Genomic DNA, 20,260 nt, shown 5'->3' on the forward strand with positions numbered 1-20,260 from the left:
TTGTCCTGCAAAGTGCATAGTCGTCCCGCCCCCCCCCCCCCGCCCCCATTTTTTCAGGTGTTAGAAGAGAGGCTGAAAATGATTTTTTTTGCCCAAGTTCAACCGGTAAAGCCATAGCTGGATGAGGAACCTGAACCCAAATTTCCTAGGTCAAAACCCAACGTTTTATATATCAGGCCACTAGGCCTTGCATCTGTTACTGGGCATGTAAAAACCAGCATTTAAAGATTATTTTAAAAGATGGAACTGGAGAGTTAATTTAGCAAAGCTTTCTACAGGACACTTTGAAGCTGAGTGCTTCACATCTGGCAGTACTCTGGGTTCTACACATAAGTGACAATAGGGAGGAGGGATTGAAAAGTAGAGAGGAGGGATTGAAAAGGCCAGCTCCCCCCACCCCACCCCCACACATATCACGTTTAAGATCCAGGAAAAGAAAAGTGACAGCAAGTGTAATACTCATAGAAACTTGAGAAACAAAAGAAAGAAGCTGGACAAGATCTGTTAAAAATGTTCCTCTTGGAAATGATGCCATGAAGGTTGGTCTTGAAGCTCAACTAGCAGAAAAGCTATATGGTAAAAAGCAAATGTCTGTCTTATTTTCTGCAGAACCTCATGCAATCCTAGTTGAAATTTACAATGCGAGTGACAAATTCACTTAGGGGGAAACTTTGGAAAGGGGTGCTGAATCACAATTTCCTCCTCTTCTTTTCTTGGTTGAAATGCAAAAGAGCAGCTACAACTAGGTCAATTAAGCTGGTTAGAAGTTGTTTGTGGCCTTGGACAATACAGATAGGTCTGGCCCTCTGATGAGCTTATGGACTCACTCAGTGTCTTTCCAACTAAGTGCCCTACTAATGTGGGGCAGATATTGAGAAGGAAGGAGAGAAAAGATTTAAGAAATTGATTTGACCCACTTGGATGAGGAAGACTTTTCTTCTGAAGAAAAGAATGCAAAAAGACAATTTAATTGTGCACTCAGTACAGCTCTCCCATGCAACCATACCAACTCAAGATGTGTAGTGGAGTTGCGTCTGTGAAAGTACTTTCATAGCACATTACCCTTGTCAGGCCTGATGCTTTCTTTCTAACATGCCAATTTACACACGGAGGGGAGAGGGAGGAGAAAGCTTTTGTATTTGTCCCCTCCCACAACCACATCTAATTCTGAGATGTGCAGTATGATGTCACTTCCTGTAGGTTTAAATGGCCTGTGGCCTATGAAAATAGTAGTTCACAGTTTTAAAATCCATTTTACTTAGCCTCAACATAGAGCCTAGTGTGGCTTGCCATCATTTTGGAAATAGTGTGATGTGAACCACTGTCCTGTTGAGGCTAGGTTTTCATTGCAAGTAAGGAACAAATTGAGGCATACGTGAACCTCATCAGATTTGCATATTCTTGTGATCTTTGTTCCAGCTTACACAATACATTTTCTGTCCATGTGTACAGTCCCAAGGTTGCTCGGGTACATGCTCACATGAAGAAATGGCATATGCCAAATGCATCTGTAATCGTGGACTTCACAGATGATTGCAACAAATGGAAAAAAATATTGTCATGAAGCAAATTATATATCACGGAAGCACATACTTGAGAAAGATCAGGACTTCTCATGTGGACCATCCTCAACACACACACACACACAGAGGATTGTGCAAACTGCCTCAAATTTAGAGTGGTTTTACTACACTGAAATAGTAGTGGCAAATACCCCAGCGTTGGTTCACTCATGCGCACGTGGCTATACTAGGATTTCTGCATATAGACATCTGTCTTTTGTGGGTACAGCCTATAGTTCCTTGATAAGCTTTCCTCAGCCCTATCCTTTTGTCCCCCACTTTGACACAAAAGGTGGCATTTCCACAACAACAACTTCTTCTTCTTCTTCTTCTTCTTCTTCTTCTTCTTCTTCTTCTTCTTCTTCTTCTTCTTCTTCTTCTTCTTCTTCTTCTTCATATTTTGTGTAATTGCACATCTCTGCTGACTTGCTAGATAAGCATTATTAATTCCCATATTGGGGGAATAATACACAAGAAACATTTTTGTAAAGTGGTGGTGCGGAAGATTTAGAAACAAACATGATAACAACTGTAAAATGCAAAATCACATAAATCACAAGAGAGTTAACACAAGGTGGGGAAAAGAAGGATCAGGATGGCAATGGGAAACCAAGTGAAGGCTACACATCCTTACAGTGCAATCCTATACATGTCTACTCCAAAGTAAGTCCTATTGCGTTCAAATGAATTTACTCCCAGGTAACTGTGTATAGGATTGCAGCCTTAGAGCATCACTACACCGGGGGGCGGGGGAGGAATTATGTTTGCTTACCCACACTTCCTTGCCCGCGCATTCGTCCTTCATTACTTCCTCTTTTGAAAGAGGAAGTAAATGACGTGCTTGTGGCCCATTCAGTGGCCCATTTTGATCCCGCTGCTTCTTGCAAATGGCAGGAGATAGCAGCAACTTCCATCTTTAAAAATAAGTCAGACTTACTGAGGTGTTTTTTTGTGGCATGAAGAAGGCTAGAAGGGGCAGGAGGTGCATGGGAGGCAGACGGCGTCGTGAGAGGGACCCGCAAAAATCCATGATAGCCCAGTAACAAGCGTGCAATAAAATGCTTGTCTGATGGAGCTCTTAGATTACCATTGCATGAAGGCACAGATTTTATTTCTAATATAGAAATACTTGAAGGGGGCATATGACAAAATACTATGGTTAGCCACATTAACGGTTAGCATGGCAACAAGCCATGTAGGTGTGGCCCATCTTCTGGACATATATTTTAGATTATTAATTTGTTCCGTGGTAACATATTAGCTTACCCAAAATTGGATTACACATTGCTTTTCGGAGAGTATAAGATATTTTCCTTAAGTAGCAGTCCTAGACTGAGAGAATGCACAAGTTCAGGGATTCCCTCTAATGACAATGAATGATGAAGTATAATTATAAATATTTTTGAAAGCCGACAATTGTAGGCTTTCTCCCCCCAAAAGGTACATTTTTAGTTTCAAACTAACACAAATTACTATATTTTTCTTACAATAGTGCTGAACTTTTATTTGAGGTGCTCCATTTCTGAAAGGCAGACATGATGGATTGAAATAAAAGATAATTTATTGCAATGCTTACTTTCAAGTGCAGGGAGAAGCAGTGTAATTGTAATTTACAGTAGCTGTCAAAGAAAATCTATCACAGATGACATTAAAATGACTTATTTTGCCTGAGCCACTTATTGTTTAAATGTGCATAATCTGATAGAAACAGATTTCTTATTTAAAAGTCTGCCTTTGTATTGTTCTAAGTTAATATCAAAACATATATTTATAAGTTAAAACATTTAGAAACCATTTATTGATACTCTTATCTCAGTAATTTTAACTACAAGTTTAAACATGGCTTGATTTAACTATTACTATGTTTGCATTTGTCTGGTTCTATGCAGCCACTTTCAGGGATCCTGACTCACTATTTCGAAAAGTGTAATTCATACATGAATTTAACACATTTAAAAGAAAAATCTCCTAAGGTATATATAAAGAACATTCAAATACAATTATGTTCCCATTATACTTCATCTGTATTTTGGTGATCAAAATGAATAGACTGAACAAAAACGGATTGCTTTCCTTTGCCTAGGCAATTACTAATCTGCAATATAATTTTTGTAAATATATTCATTTGTTTCATTAGGCATACAATACATTATGGTATGGTTCTTTAAGTTTTAGGCACAGAATTAAATAACATTCTGGATTGCAGAATCCAGTCATACCTATCCTACATATTAACATAATGTGTCTTCCAAGGCATCTTAAAATATGTTTCACAAACATACTGCGTACTTTTGTAGAAAGAAAGAACACATTCAAATCTTGATAGGTCTCTTTACGAACAGTGGCAAGGCAGAAACCTCTATATTTTCCCCACCGAATTCTGGTTTTCTTGATATGATTATAAAATGACAAACCCTATAGATACAACGTTGCAATAAGCTGGGGAAAATCCTTAGCTATATGAAGATTTAAACTAAACCAGCAGATTTAAGGATAGAATAAAATATCAAGCGGGGGATGGGGCAGATGATTGTGGTCTGTCATTCTGTAGGCGACTGTGACTGTGGTCCAATCCAGATTAATTTGCCTTTCAACAGAGCTTTGCATATACATTTACATGCTGTGAAAATACTGACCTCTGCATGAACATAGTTTTAAAAGGGAGGGGGGGGGGAAGACAAGAGAAAAAAAAGAATAAAAATTGAGGGAGAGGAGGGACTAATGTCACTTTCAATTCTGCTCTTCTTTTCTTTCTCTCTCTCTCTCTCTCTCTCTCTTTAAATACAGCTAGAATAATGTAGTGAATCTAATGAAACACATTATCCTGCACGGAGATTTATCAGATTTTTCCGAGTGAATGCTGTACTTTGCTAGCACTGGCTGGAGTTCACCTGCATGTTGGTGTGGCGTGTGGCTCTTTTTTGTAAAGAGTTAAGTCGTACACAAAAAAGGGGGAACAAAGGTCAGCACCCAGTCGCCACTTGAATGTGAGATTTTTCTTTTTATTCCCCTTGATGTATACGAGGCTCTGTGTTATTAGTCTTAATGATGGAAAATTGTAGTGTTGATACAAATCTTTTTTTCAAAGTAGTAGGCGGGAGCTCCATTTGTTAGTAAGTTTTTTTGTGACTAAAAGCCACGGACAGTACATTTATGTAGCAGTAAAAGGCCTAGATGCTCTTTCCATAGCAGAGCTAATTATTCCCACTGTGACCTTCCTGATCTACCCTATTCCTAGTACATCTCATCTGCACGCCTGTTCCTCTGTGTAGATGGTGTCAGAGAATATGAAAAACCCTATAATGAAACCATTTTCATGATGGAGAAAGGCTACTGGAGTTGCACTTGCTACAAAGGGGCTCAATTATATGAGTAATTGTGATAATTTTCTACATTCATAGCCTTCAATGGGGGGGGGGGAAGAATGAGAGCCACAAAGGAAAATTACTTTAACAAGAAAGTACAGAGAGTAAAAATGGAAGAAGAGACAAAAAAAGAGGGGGGGTGAGAGAGAAAAAATAAGCAGGGAGGGGAAAAAAGTTGAAAAAATAGATCTGGTAGGGAGGAATAGCAAGACAGGGAGAACAACAGAAATGCTCAAAAAGCCTATGTGCAGCTGTGTTGCACAATTAAATTGAATTTTTTTTCCCCTGCAGTTGATGAATGTGACTACTGCAAATGTGCCTCTGTAGTTAGCTATCATTTGTTGTTCCGTGACAGGAAAAGGATAATTACCTCTCAGAGAGAATCAAAGGCTGACATGCCCTTTAGACACAGCCATGAATGCAGTGCTCGAGAGAATGCTTGAATAAGAATCTCGTCTTCTGTGCCCCCTTCGACTGGAGAATAAATTTTGTTAAAATGCAAGAGCACCACCAGTAAATTTGTTGAACCCTAGGTGTTCAAAAATATGGAGGTGCATCCATCGACTCATCCCATTTGCAAAAATAAAACTACATTTTGAATTCACTTCTATTATATTCATGGACAGTAAGATAGTGAGATATGCATTAAATTTCTTTTCCCAGTAGGGGTCTGATTCAACATTTCCTATGAAAGAACAGAAAGACACTATCCTTTTTCCCCAGGCTAGTTAGCCTATAATTTAAAACTGTCAAAAACACAATTTTATACAAAGTCTTCAATAAAAGCTTCTCAGATATAACCCAAAGTGGTTTTACTAAAGTTTGATTCAGACTCTGTTACAATATTTTTAAAGCTATAAATACATCAAACTGATATTTTGCTGCTCTCTTTTCTTATTTTTCTTAAAGTATTTGAAGATTCATACAAAGTGGGGTGGGGGTGGGGGAAGGAAAGATAGCATCGTCTCCATATTCTGAGCAATACATGCTTCATAGCCATCAAGATTCATGTGATTCCTCCCTCGATAGCATTAGTAAATATATTATCGAAAAGGCACAAGATGCAATTTTCAAGCCAAATTGTGCAGATAGAGTAAAACACAAACCTGGTTTTAATCAACCAGGACATGACTGACCACTACAGTTTTATCAAGCTGCACCAGGATCAATGCCCCCGTCATCTGAAAACAGAGGGAGGACCTCCTAAAGGCAGCTCTCCTGCCTTTATATTTGTATGCATGTTGATTTAAAAAGGGAACTATTATACTAACATTGAATATTCTTAAAGATCTTTAACTGTTCTTCAGTACATTAATAAACTCCTTGCTGGCAATATTGACCATTCAACAAATGTATGAACCCCCATCTCCAATATTCCTAACCTGTTTTTATTAAGATAACCAAAGCAGCTACCAATCACACCTGCAAAGGTAAGACAGCAGCCAGTTTTAGGTATTTCTTTGGCTTTTTCCACAGGTATCTCCGCTGACCCTGCCTAGTGTAATGTACTTTTTAAAACCCTTTCTTACCCAGAGAACAACATCACAGCCTGGCAGTTCACATAGTGATATCAGACTGAAATGATGGTTCTGAATCATAAAACATGTCATCAGCTTTATACCAAACCACCAATAACCTTTGTCCCACTTGCCAGCCTTCCCTTTACTTGTCAGTATAAGGCTTACCTGATTGTGTTTCCAATTACAGAGAAAGGAGTCCCAGGTCTGCAAGCTGCAATTGCTTCATCTCTACATTTCCTGGCAACCTCCACTAACTTTTGACCAGACTCATCCACATTGCCCACTAACATTGTTTCAGAAGTGTCACCATGGTAGCCATTGAAATAAACCTAAACACATGCAGAAATGGAAAATATATTATTATTATTATTATCATCATCATCATCATCATCATCATCATCATCATCATCATTTATATACCGCCTCATAGCCAAAGCTCTCTGGGCGGTTTACAAAAGAGACACCCATGTGTTACAGTCATGCTTAGATGGCAGTGTAACTGAAGTATATTCTTGTTTCTTTCATGTGCATTTAAGATCAGCTTGCAAATATACATGCAAGCAGAACAGAAAATGGACGGGAGAACTTAGGAAGCCATGATAATGTGAAGACAGTCAGTGTCTCAAACAAAATCTCAGGTGCCAGTTTTCTTCGCAGATGCAAGCTGCAAAATCAAAAGTTGCAAATTAAGGCTATGCACAGTGTGGCCATTTAAGTCAATGGGATTTTAGCTGTCTGACAGTAAAGTATAAACTTGGAAAACCTGTAAGGAATCCAGAAGTCAAGATTGGAAATGCTTAAAATAAAGCACAAATTAGGTCTGAGAAAGCATAATCCACTGCTTTACCAAGATCCAGGCTACAGGCTGGACAAGCACCTGTTACTCATTTACTCTATGGTTCTAAGCTGGGGCTGCTATCCAGGTCTTCAGCATAATTTATGGAGAAAGTACTTGCTAAACATAAATTTGGATTACAGGACATTTGCACGGAAGTCCTCCATCCTTTTCACGGGCAGGCAAGCTGATGCCCTCCAGATGTTGTTTGACTACAAATTCCATCATCCCTGACCACTGGCCATGCTGACTGGGGCTGATGGGAGTTGGTCCTCTAAAGTCTAGAGGGCACCATGTTGCCTACCCCTGTATTATGGCAGCAAAGATAAGGTGATGCTAGGACAGGGTTTATGGGGCTTACAATGCTAGTGTGGTGTAGTGGCTAGAGAGTTGGACTGGGAGCCAGGAGATTCAGGTTCTAGTCCCCGCTCGGCCATGGTAGCTCACTGGGTGACTCTGGGCCAGTCACAGACTCTCAGCCCAACCTACCTAACAAGGTTGTTGTTGTGAGGATAAAATGGAGAGGAGGAGGATTATTTACGCCACCTTGGATTCCTTGGAGGAAAAAAGGTGGGATATAATTCTAGATTATAATTCTAGCACCAATTCTAGATTTTAGGAGAATTAAAAGACAAAAACTACAGTGCATGGTCTCTATGCCCTATGTGGACAGTTATTTGTTCAAGTTTCAACTTCACTTTAAAATGTATTTATGGCTTCCACCTGTTCTTTCCATTAGCATACGTGTGATATCAATAAAGTACCTGCTAGGATATATCATGTATAGTGTATTGAGTTATAATTATATTTAAAAACTGGATTAAGTCACAGTGTGAACAACTATAGCTTAAATACAGCTCAGCCATCTTTAGCTGAAACCTTTGAAAATAGTACCTACAACCATTTATTGTTATAGTTATTTGTTTATTTTTTGTATCTATCTATTGGATTTTTCTTTTAATAAGGGAGAAAACTGGTATTGGTGGCAGCATGGACTTGAAATGCTCTCAGGCAAACAAAAGCCTTATCTTTGTCTCTATGGTATTATCAACTGGGGTTTTATCAGTAACTAAACAGTTTTAAGCCAGAGCATTCTATAGATTTCTCAACAGACAACAATTCCATTTCTAGCATTGTAGAGACTTACTATCTGCAATTAAAGACCTATGCACAATAAGCAATTCCACAGTCTAAGAAAATTTATGTGAGAAGCATTATTTTAATTGGCTAGCACTTTCTGAAATGTCTCTCCCTAAGCTTAAGTGGAAACTACTCTTCTGAGACCTAACTTATACAAAGCCTAAGACATTCAGCACCGGCTTCGATGAAGCAGGGTCCATTGTACAGAGTAAAACTTACTTCCAAGTAAATATATGTAAGATCAGGCCAAGCATTAAAAAGAGAGGCATTAAAGAAAATGTAGACTAGGTACAATCCAGGGATATTTTGGCATATTTTTCTCAAAGTCAATGTGATTTATAGCCTGACCCTACGCACGTTTATTCGGAAATAAATTCCATAAATCCCAGATAGTATAAACAAGATTGTATCCATGTAGCCCAAGTTCATCCATATTTACTTGGGAATAAATATCTCTATATTGAACACAGCATAATCCCAGGCAGGTGTTCACAAGACTGTAGTTTAAAGCTTCACTCCTAAACACACTTACTTACTGGTGAGTAAGCCTCTCTAAATGCTGTACGAAATGGGTGGAGACCTGATGGTACACAGGCAAGGCCACCCCATTTGGCCCACACCCTCCACCCCTCACCCCCACACAACAATTCTCTCTCTCTCTCTCTCTCTCTCTCTCTCTCTCTCTCTCACACACACACACACACACACACACACACACACACACATATATATATATATATATATATATATATATATATATATATATAAAACAAAAGTTTTCCCTGTTATAGGGCTGATTTCTTGATAAACATCCATAGGATTCTTTTGATAAATACTTATTTTATTATTTATTTACAATACTCCTTGGCCACCTTTCAGGGCACAAGCCCTCCCAAGACAGCTTATAGCAAAAAAAATACACAAAAATGTTAAAATATTAAAAGTGATAGAAACAGAAACTCAGCAATACAATAGCCAACAATAAAACCAGCGACCACCACCAATGTCACTAACAGCAACAACAGCAATCACATCAAGATAAGTCCATGATAAAATAATATTTTTTCAAGGCCTTCTTTAAAACCTGGAATGATGGAACATGGTGGACCTCTGATGGCAACTTGTTCCAAAGCTTTGGGACCACTGTAGAGAAGGCCATCTCCCATGTGATCACCCACTTAAATTGTCTCATGGGTGGACAATTGAGAAAGGCCTCTCTTTCTGATCTTAAAGTGCGGGCAGGCTGATATGGTGGTCCTTCAATTAACTTGGTCCCAAACTGTTTAAGGCTTTAAAGGTCAAAACTAGCATTTTAAATTGGGCTTGGAAACACACTGGTAACCATTGCAGTCTTTCATTGTTCATTACAAGCTTAAGCACCTTTATTAGGAAGGAAGTCCAGCTGAACTCATGTGGCTTACTTCTAAGTGCATAAGATCACACAGGCTCACTGACTAAAGTTTAATGAGACTTGCGTACCTAACAGTACAATTCTATACCTGTCTACTCAGAAGCAAGTCCCATTCAGTTAGGATTACAGCCTAACTTTCACTGGATTGCACCAGGCCAAGTGCTCCATCATAATGAATGCAGTGTTGGGTTAATAGCTTCCATTATTTGTAAGGCATAGAAACTAAGAAACACTTGTTTTTACATTTAATGGTGTTGTCTCATCTTCCTTCAAAAATTAGGACAGTTTTCAGTATCCTTTTGCTTACTATAATCCCTCTCAGTCTCTCAATCAGAGAAACACACTATTCCCCCAAATCACTACCATGCAAAAGAAATAAGCATAGTTTTTTTTAAAAAATCAATATTATAAGCATTTATAATTTCAACCATTGTTCCTAGATTTGGAAAATACAGGAATAGAATAAATAATTCTTACACTGGTAATGCTTTATTAACCACAGCTACAATTCATCTTTCATAATTTATATTTTTAAGGTGCATAAACAAATATAATATAATAGTATTGAAAGCATCAGCAGTAAAATTATGACTGTCTATTAAGGTATGGGATAGTCCTACATGATAATTATTAGTTAAGAGATGTAATGTGTTGGTGGCCAGTGAAGTACAAAGAATTGGCTTCTATAATTCTTTAAACAATATATGAAGTCCACGTGATTGTAATAAATGAAACACTTTCCATGGTAGTTCTATTCCACCCACCCACCCAAATTAATATAGAGTAAAATATGTTTAGTTTGTTATTCCAAGACAATTTGTACTCACAGAAGAGCATTTACATTTGATCGACAGAAGACAATTATTTAATCATTTTATAGATCTTGTATACAACATAAACAAATTATTGTAGAATGCCATCTACTGTAATTGTCTTTTTGGGTCCATAATAATTGTTTCTGCCTATGAAATGGCCCATTAGAAAGGTCAATTAAAAATATTGCCAAGAAAGGCTTCCTCAGACACAATAGATATTAATTATTATAGACCAACAATATTTACTAGGGTGCTAATCATCATACCAAAAGGAGGATAATCAATAACTGCAGGAAGTAGATATTAATGGACATTTTATTTACTATGTTGATTTTAAAGTAGAAACACTTTCTGAACAGGAAAAAATTGAAATAAATTTTATGAAATGTTTATATTTAAATATTACTTCAAAAGGAGAGGTGATGAAACTGGGCTTGACTTAGATCTGGGTCTGGAAACAAAGCCCTATGAAGAGAGACTGAAAGAACTGGGCATGTTTAGCCTGGAGAAGAGAAAATTGAGGGGAGACATGATAGCACTCTTCAAATACTTAAAAGGTTGTCACACAGAGGAGGGCCAGGATCTCTTCTCGATCCTCCCAGAGTGCAGGACATGGAATAACGGGCTCAAGTTAAAGGAAGCCAGATTCCAGCTGGACATCAGGAAAAACTTCCTGACTGTTAGAGCAGTACGACAATGGAATCAGTTACCTAGGGAGGTTGTGGGCTCTCCCACACTAGAGCCATTCAAGAGGCAGCTGGACAACCATCTATCAGGGATGCTTTGGGGTGGATTCCTGCACTGAGCGGGGGCGTTGGACTCGATGGCCTTGTAGGCCCCTTCCAACTCTACTATTCTATGATTCTATGATTTGGGTATAAAGCTAAATATGAATAAACATGAAATTAACAAGATTACATCTGCAAATGTAATTAATTGTACTCAGTAGTAAGTGCGGGGGGGGGAGATCCTGATTGGGGATTAGAGCCAAAACTGTCCAGTGTTGGATCCAGAAGCACCATTTACCAGTAGAAGGTTACCCTTACTGGAACGGGAAATCCCTCCCTTCTCCTCCCCTCTACAGCACCCCACTCCCTCTAAATGTGCTCTGGAGAGTCCCTCAACCCTCCAGAGCAGATTTGGAGGGTGAGCAGGGGGCTGCAGGAGGCAAGGAGAGGACGCAGAAGTCCCATTTCGCCAGTTCTGTCTGTTGGTGGAATAATGCTTCTAGAACCAACCCCAAATCTACAGTGTTCAGCGAGCAGAGGTTTGATCTACTCCTTCCTAGCGCTAATTCTCCCAGTCCCCTTCCCATGCAGCAATAGAGCTTTTGTATGACTGCAAACTGTCACACAGGAAAGGGGGCAATTTTTGGCTGTGTTGTGGCTGAGGAGGGAAGAATTTTTCTCCCTCTCTCAAAACACTAGAACCCGGGGTCATCCCATAAAGCTGATTGGTGGAAATTCAGGACAAATGAAAGGTACTTCTTCACACAGCACATAGTTAAATTATGGAATGCACTACCACAAGATGTAGTGATGGCTACCAATTTGGATGGCTTTAAAAGGGGGTTGGATAAGTTCCTGGAGGCAAAGGCTATCAATGGCTACTACCCCAAATGGTTGTGTGCTACCTCCACTATCCAAGGCAGTAAGCCTGCATGCACCAGTTCCTGGGGAGCATGGGTGGGAAGGTGCTGTTACACTGTGTCCTGCTTGTGGGTCTGTGGTCGACAGCTGGTTGGCCACTGTGAAATCAGAGTGATGGACTAGACGGGCCCTTGGTCTGATCCAGCTGGGCTCTTCTTATGTAATTAAACCTCCCCTCCATGTGTCTTCAATCCAGATCATCCCTCATGCTTACTTTTGAGTAAAATAAATACTGCACACTGAGCTGCACACTGTGGATTCAACATAACATGTACTTTCAGCCTTATACTCAGATTCTAAATATGTTTACTCAAACATGCCATTGAATACTATAGAGTATATGTCCAAGGAAGTATGGTTAGTAGCCTGGTGTTATGGCCCAATGTTTTACTGCCAGAATTCGTTGGATCCACCTTAACAGGAAAAAGTGGCACGAGCAGCAAATGGCTGTGGGGATAAAGAGTTGCCCAAACTGCCATTGGTCCTGTAAGACTTTCATTTCCATGGCAAAAGTGGGTTTTACGGCAACTATATACAAGAGTCAAAGAGAAGGAAAAATGGGAGCTGGGGACATGGATTGTGGTACTGGCAGGAAGCAGGACCAGCTGCTTTTTTTAAAAAAAGAATAATTAAAATATCATGTTTTATTCTTTTCATCTTTGTATTATTTTATCTCTCGTCGTTCACCGGTCCGGAATCTGTTTAGGTGGGCAGCGGTGTACAAATGTAGCAGATAAATAAATAAATAAAACCTGCCTTAGCAGGCCCAGGCTGCTACTTCAGCAGCTGCAGCAGCCCAAACCATTGTTCCAGCTACAGGAGATGCATAACAAGGGAGAGAGCCTTTTTGGTGGTAGCCCCCCCCCCCCCCACCGACTGTGGAATGATCTCCCTGATGAGGCTCGCCTGGCGCCATCACTGTTACCTTTCAGGTGCCAGGTCAAGACTCTTCTCTTCTCCTAGGCATTTAACAGCATTTGACAATGCTAAGTTTGTTTTCTAATGGACCCCAGAACTGTTGTTTTTAAATTGATACTGTTGTTTTTATACTGTTGTTTTTATGTTTCTGATGGTTTTAAAATTTTGTATACTTTTTTAACGTTCACTGTTTTTAACTTTTGTAAACTGCCCAGAGAGCTTTGGCTATGGGGCGGTATATAAATGTAATAAATAAATAAATAAATAAATATTGGGATGATGAAACTCAAAGGGGCAAAACCATTAGCAGCCAGGACTCAAAGAGCCATGACACTGGTTCCAAGGCACAAAGCGGGCTTTGAACTTTCTCCAAATGCCGTATCATCACGGTCTGAATGAGGAGAGGCCTGAGAAACTTGTGAAATGCACATCTGATGCTGCATATGTGTGGGGGGGGGGGCTTTCCCCAAGGCTCAGTACAGGCAACAGGTAACCACTGAAGGGATAAGACTAATAGAAACTGCTGTCCCTTTAGGGGTGGAGCAGGAGGAAGGTTGCTACTTTCCTGAAGGCTTAGTCTTAACTGCCTGTATTCTGTTCTTGTGCAGTTTGTAGTGTGTAACCTGGTTTGGAAATAATCTGATCAAATAGTGGAATGTAAAACTTTAACACAAATGAATAAATAAATAAAGCAAACTGCCTTTGAAATCGAAGGGATCTTTCAAAAACACTTTTGCAATGAGACACTGCTGTTCGAAGAAAAAAAGGCCAATAATCCCATGGGACATGTGCACGGCATATCAAAACTATGTGGATTGCAGCCTGTGGCAAGGATCCAAAGAGGTATTTTAGACGTGCTGGGAGGGATGTCTGACTTTTCAAAGAAACATGGGGATCAAGCACAGCTGTAGAATACTGTGGAAACGCAAACAAAAAAAGACAGCCATAAGGCTAGGTGTTCCCAACGTGTTCCTGGGGGGAAATCAAGGGGCGTTTAAAAGGGAAAATATATTCATATGTTTTCGTCTTCAGACAAAGCCTATTTGTCATTACTACAGTAAGGAACTTTTCGTTGGAGCAGTTTTCATGAAGGAGTAATATGAATATTTTCCCTTCATGAGGATTCTATCAAATACATTGGGATCACCAATGCTGGCAGATGTGTTTGTTTGTGTGTGTGCATGTAAACTTCTGACTTTGCTCCTTCTAACAGCAAACCCTTATGCCATACCATTACACATTATGGATGTAGCAATGCCCTGAACAAAGACGTCTTTGGAAAGGTGCAGTTTTGAGCAGAGATGCAGTGGGGAGGAAAGGGCTACTTAATCCTCTCCCTGCCTCCATTTCTCCACCCCAAATCTTCCCACCAAGCTTCTTCCCTTCTGTTGGGTCCCAGATGCAGGTTTATCCCACTGACATATTTTAAATGTTGCATTTAGCATTTGGTTGTCTGTGACAGATTCAATGGAATCATGCTTACCTCTTGAGAATTAAGCCTATATATGTATTTTGAAAAATATAAACCAGTTAAATGGACAATATTAAAATGGTTAGTTTAGATTTGTGCAGAGAGCAGTGTGACAAATTTTGTAAAAACAACGACAACAGAGCAATACAAATGAATACTTATGGTATAAAGATCAAAATATCTAAATACCTCTAAACCATATTAGAAGATGCTTGATTTCAGAGGTTAAAGCCATGGTTTATGGAGTTTGCATTACTTGTGCCACTGATAAATTAGATAAATGGAAAGGAGACAGGGAACAAGGAATTATCGCTATGGCACCAAGAGACTCTGTAAGTGGTAAGGCAAATTTTCCTTACAATACGTATAATTTCATATTAAATCAGTATTCAAAAATCAGTCTTAACTGGCTGGTGGCCTCTGTATACCTAAGACAAAAAAAACCCAGCAACATTTTAAAAATCTTCAAACGAATATAATGGAATAAAAATATTACTGAAAACAAAGGCACCACAGGATGGCATAAAGGTAAAATCACTGTTAGTATCACGGAAGCACTTGCCATTCCAAAATGTATAATTCAATTTACATAAAGTTTCCATCAACAGGAAAATTTTCAATATACATAATATCAAATGAGTTTAAAAATTCAGAACACGCATTCATAACTAAGAATAACTAAAGTTAATTATCTTTCAATATTAATTTTTAAAGAAAAGTTAGTTACAAAATATGGACAAAATGTAATTATTCCTCTTTTAATAATGAAAAATATTCTAATTTATGCTTTCAGCTTTTCTTGTAGCTTTGTGGTTAATTTTCTAATTATGATTTATATTGCAAAAATGGTCTCTCGGTCTTTGTACCAGTGTTTGTATCTGCCAATGGTTGTATCTCATGCCTACAGTGGGATCCATAACCCAAAGAATTGGGTTTTGAACTGACTCAGTCCCATAAGAAATCCAAGTTCTTTGGATTAACTGGGCTGTGGATCAAGTTGCGCATTTGTGAGTAAAGGGTTCAGGCTCTTATGCCACAAATGGAACACAATACTACCTTCAGGGATTTTAATAAATGTAGGGAACACTGCTAGCAAAAGAGTTGCTGTCCAAATAGACTGACATACACAGGCCAATGTAGCCTCTAATGACAGAGTAAGATAATGACAGGCCCCACTCAAAATCAGCAGGAAGAGGAAGATCAATCTTGGCAGAGTGAAGGAAAAATGCTGGCTTTCTTCATGTTAGCTCATCTCATACATATCTGTCTTCAGCTGCTGCCCAGTACTGTGGTGCTCTGCATTAACTACACAGTGGATCAATAACAATTACGCCTTCTCAAAAACATGACACATAGCAGGATTGGGTTGACATTTCACTTAGGCCAACATTGATCTCAGTGCATCTGATTCCAGCCCTAAATTCAAGTCAGGCCTGGGTCTAGTTGGAATAAACACAGAGTGGGGGGAAAAACAAAAGAGGAAACCAGCTGCCAATGCCTTGGCTTAGAAGAAGTAAATCCGGCACATTCATCCGTACACGCTACATTGGCCATCTACTATTCTTCCTGTTGTTACCAGAAATTCTAAAAGTTGATCAAAGACTATTAAAAAAATTAGTTACTCACTGTGACATCAATGTTGATAATATCACCATCCTGCAGAGGGCGGCTTAAATATAGTCAGGGGAGGGGGTAGAAAAAGACATAATGGTGAGAAACAGTTCTTAAGAAAGAAATATAGGAGCACACACACCTAATCACATATACACATAAACAAAACTCAAAGGGGCAAATATAATTGTTTGAGTAGAACAGGGAGGAGACAAATGGAATAATCACTCCTAGTCTCTAAGCAGCCAAATGAACCCCCAACAAATAATATATACACCCTCGTAATATAAAAGCAAGGAAGGAAAATTATAGTCATGTTTATTGTATCACAATTAAGACAGTGATAGTTGGCACCTTTTACTTTGTGGACAGGCAATATTCATTGATAAGAAGCAACATAACAGTGTTTAATTAAAAAAAAACACATCACCTTTAGGCACCTGTAAAAATTATCATTTTTCTGTTGAGTGACTTTTCTCTCTTGGATGATACACCCTAAACTGAGGAGCCGTAACATGCTGGGAAGAGATACGGCAAAGCACTAATCATTGTTTTTATTGCTACACACCTTCTTTATGTGCCAACATAATTTTCTTACAGCATGACAACCAGCTGTATTAGTCTTTTTGGTACCTTTTGATAAAAGTACAAAGGGCACAATCCACTAAGCACGGCTGCCGTGCAATCTCATGTCAGTAAGGCGGGAGTTCTACGCAAGCCCATGAAATAAACAGAGGTATACAGTACTGGCACTGGGTGGGATTTAATGCATTATACTTTTATTATCATGCAATGGAAAAAGAAATACACATTGTCTAATGCATTAATTTTCCAACAGGAAAAAAATGGAGTACCTGTCAGGAATCCCATGACACACCACGTTGTTTACCGATGTACAAACAGATTTGGGGAAATTTCCATAGCCCAGAGGTGATGGGTAGGCATTTTGCCTTATTATTTCATGGTGAACCATACAATCTATTTCTTCGGTAGTCATGCCAACCTAAAAGATGAGAATTTAAAAATTTGTGCTGAATTGCCTAGTGGATCCTGCATACAGAACGTGACAAAAGGCTTAAATAAACAAAACAATGAGCTTAGTGTTTCAAAATATCTTGCAACCATTGACAAAAATAAGGCTTCCTTGAAGAGAATAGTTCAATATAATAAGGCTGTTATGGGAAGCGCTTCTCGATGGTGGCCCCCCAGTCATGGAATGATTTCCCTGATGAAGCCCGCCTGGTGCCAACATTGTTAATTTTTTTGTGCCAGGTTAAAACTACTCAGGCATTTAGCAGTATACAATGAGTTTTAAATTAGGTCTTGGATCATCTTTGGCTGATGATTTAACAAACTGTTTTTAGATATATGTCGTCTCTCTCTGTGTTATGTGTTTATATGGTTTTATGTAAATGTTTTTCTTTTTGCACGTTATATGTTTTAATGGTTATTAATTTTTGTGGACTGCCCAGAGAAATTAGGCTATGGGCCTGTTGTAATAAATGAAATGAATGAATGGCATCTCTAAGGGGAAAACACAGTGACAAACAACAGGATTTGGGGGCACTTAGGCAAAATGCCCTTAGTGGGCACTCCCTGGCCTAGTCTATGCAGAAGAATGTGGTGACACTGCTCTGAGGTAATAAAATGAACTGAACCACTTCATATTGCAGATAGTAGATCACATTTATGAATGCTCCTCTAAACATACAACAATGTACAAGTAGAGAATTTCCACAGCAGAGAGCAGGCTAGATTTGATTCTGTCTTCCCTACATATTTGCTTTTTACTTCCAGGGAGAAGTTTATGTATGGGAGCATTCAAAAGTGGTATTCCCCACTAGAAGTCTGAAGTGGTAATGGGCTACCACTGCATGTGTAGACATGCTGCATGTGTAGACAAACCTTCACCTGGATGAGATGGAATGTGCAAAGAGAATTCCTTCACACAGTCTCTTCATTTCTTGGGGGGCCCATGCAAACTAAGAAAAGCAATACTGTTGCTGGTTTGGGGCCTCTGGAAAAAACGTAACCTTGTCATCCTCTGGAGCTGGCCATCGTAATTTTTGTTCTTTCCATAATTTTACTTTTTGCCTTCCCAGTCCTCAAGATGTAAATGTTCAGGAGAAAACCTGGAAAAATTCAGTGAGGGGAAACAGGTGTTTCCCCATTTTCCCCCAAGGACCATTTTTGGCTTTATTCTAAAATATTGGGAAAATTGTACAGTTTTGGATTATGAAATTTTGGAAATATGAAATCAGGAAATATTGAAGCCATGAGGAAAACATGGTTTTTAAAACCCTCTCCGTAAAATTCCCAGCATAGCTATTTCTTGCATTCATTATTAACGTTATTGATGTAATGTCTCTTTTACTGATAGACATTTAGCAATGCTCAGTTTCCCAAGGTGTGTCTAGAGTCACTTAATATGTGAAGAAAATGTGTAATCTTGACGGTTTGGGTTTTATTTATTTATATAATTTATTACGTTTAAATCTGGCCTTTTTTCCTCCAAGGAACCCAAAGCGGCATACATAATCCTCCTCTTCTCCACGTTATCTTCACAACAGCAACCCTGTGAGGTGGATTGGGCTGAGAGTTTGTGACTGGCCCAAAGTCACCCAGTGGGTTTCCATGGCCGAATGGGGTCTAGAACCTGGATCTCCCGACTCCTAGTCAAACACCTTAGCCACTACACCACACTGGCTCTCTTTTAGTCTATGGAGAACTGTATTTCTGGTTTTGTTCTGGTTAGATGCTGTAGCACTCAATGAATGTAGTTTCAATCTAAAACTGAGATGTGAAAGAAAAACTGTAGGTTATCCCACCACTATCACCAGATGCAATGGAACAGTGTGTGGGTTATCCCACTTATGTTTCTTATTTAAAAATAACTTTGTGGATTGGCACTATGGAAGTTACTGCCAGAGTTTTTAATAAAGTTTCCAATTAAACCTCACCAGTAGTGAATGCTGCCTCAGATATAAAACCTTTAACTCCTGCTAGCAGATTAAAAACTCTAACCTAAAAGAATCACTGGTTCCTATGGTGTTATGGTATTGAAAACAACACCAGTAGAGACAACTTTTCAAAATGAAGAAAAAAATAAGGTGCTTATTAAGGGAAATCATTTACAAATGGGGATAAAATGTCATTCTTCAAATAACAGGTTGAGTTGGTTTAAATATGCATTTATTTACTTATTTGTCTTGTCCCTCGCCTTTTGACCGAAACTGACACTCAAGGCAGCTTACAATCACTAATAAAATTTGATAAAACAATAACAAAACAAATACATTAAGCACAATTAAAAACACAACAATAACAGAATAAAAACAGTGTCCAATATTCTTAAATTGAATATGCTTGGTCACCATTACTATCAGGTAAAATAGTTATTCCCAGCTAAATAAGATCTCAGTAGCTTTTCCTTCAGACCAGACTTTCCTAAACCCCACCTCACAAACAGGAACAGGATTAGGACGTTCTCTAAACTTCCTCGCAAAGAGGAACATATGCTGTGCACCAGTCTTCCTCTCCTTCCAGTTCTTCCTGCTTCTTCTGGCTTCTAGGATGTTTCTGACATTTCAGGGATTAGTTGCTGAAATCTGGTCCGGGATAAAATAGGAACCTAAAATGTAAAACTTGGTTTTCTCATAAAATTATCATGTTTGGTAAAATAAATTTAAAAGCATCGTTTACTTCGGCAATAATTACAAATTTACTGAATTTACTTTTAATGGTTTTTTAATTTTAATGATGATTTCATGAGCAAACCAAGCTATACACAATACATTTTATGTTCCTAAAGCAGCCTTCTCCAACCTGATACCCTCCAAATGTTTTGGATTACAACTCCAAGCATTCCTGACCATTGGCCATGCTGGCTGGGGCTGATGGGAGCTGAAGTCCAAAACATATGTAGGGCACCAGATTGGGGAAGGTTTTCCTAAAGGAACAAAG

The 20,260-nt window shown here is 38.8% G+C and overlaps 1 protein-coding gene across 5 annotated transcripts in view; it reads right to left on the reverse strand.

Annotated features, from left to right (window-relative positions):
• The window catches only part of METAP1D (methionyl aminopeptidase type 1D, mitochondrial), a 144,468-nt gene that overhangs the window by 66,092 nt on the left and 58,116 nt on the right, over positions 1-20,260 (reverse strand). For 4 of the 5 annotated variants that reach the window (XR_010025036.1, XM_063116394.1, XM_063116397.1 and 1 more), the window contains 3 exons: positions 17,152-17,300; positions 16,313-16,355; positions 6,613-6,776 (listed from right to left, as the gene is read on the reverse strand). Coding sequence is in view for 4 of the 5 variants with exons in the window: in XM_063116394.1 (XP_062972464.1) it covers positions 6,613-6,776; positions 16,313-16,355; positions 17,152-17,300 (356 nt within the window). In the remaining variant the exon portion in view is untranslated. The remainder of the gene's footprint in view (positions 1-6,612; positions 6,777-16,312; positions 16,356-17,151; positions 17,301-20,260) is intronic. The other variant, XM_063116396.1, reaches the window with a different exon arrangement.

This window comes from Elgaria multicarinata, chromosome 2 (assembly GCF_023053635.1).
Source record: "Elgaria multicarinata webbii isolate HBS135686 ecotype San Diego chromosome 2, rElgMul1.1.pri, whole genome shotgun sequence".
Taxonomy (NCBI): Eukaryota; Metazoa; Chordata; class Lepidosauria; order Squamata; family Anguidae; genus Elgaria; species Elgaria multicarinata.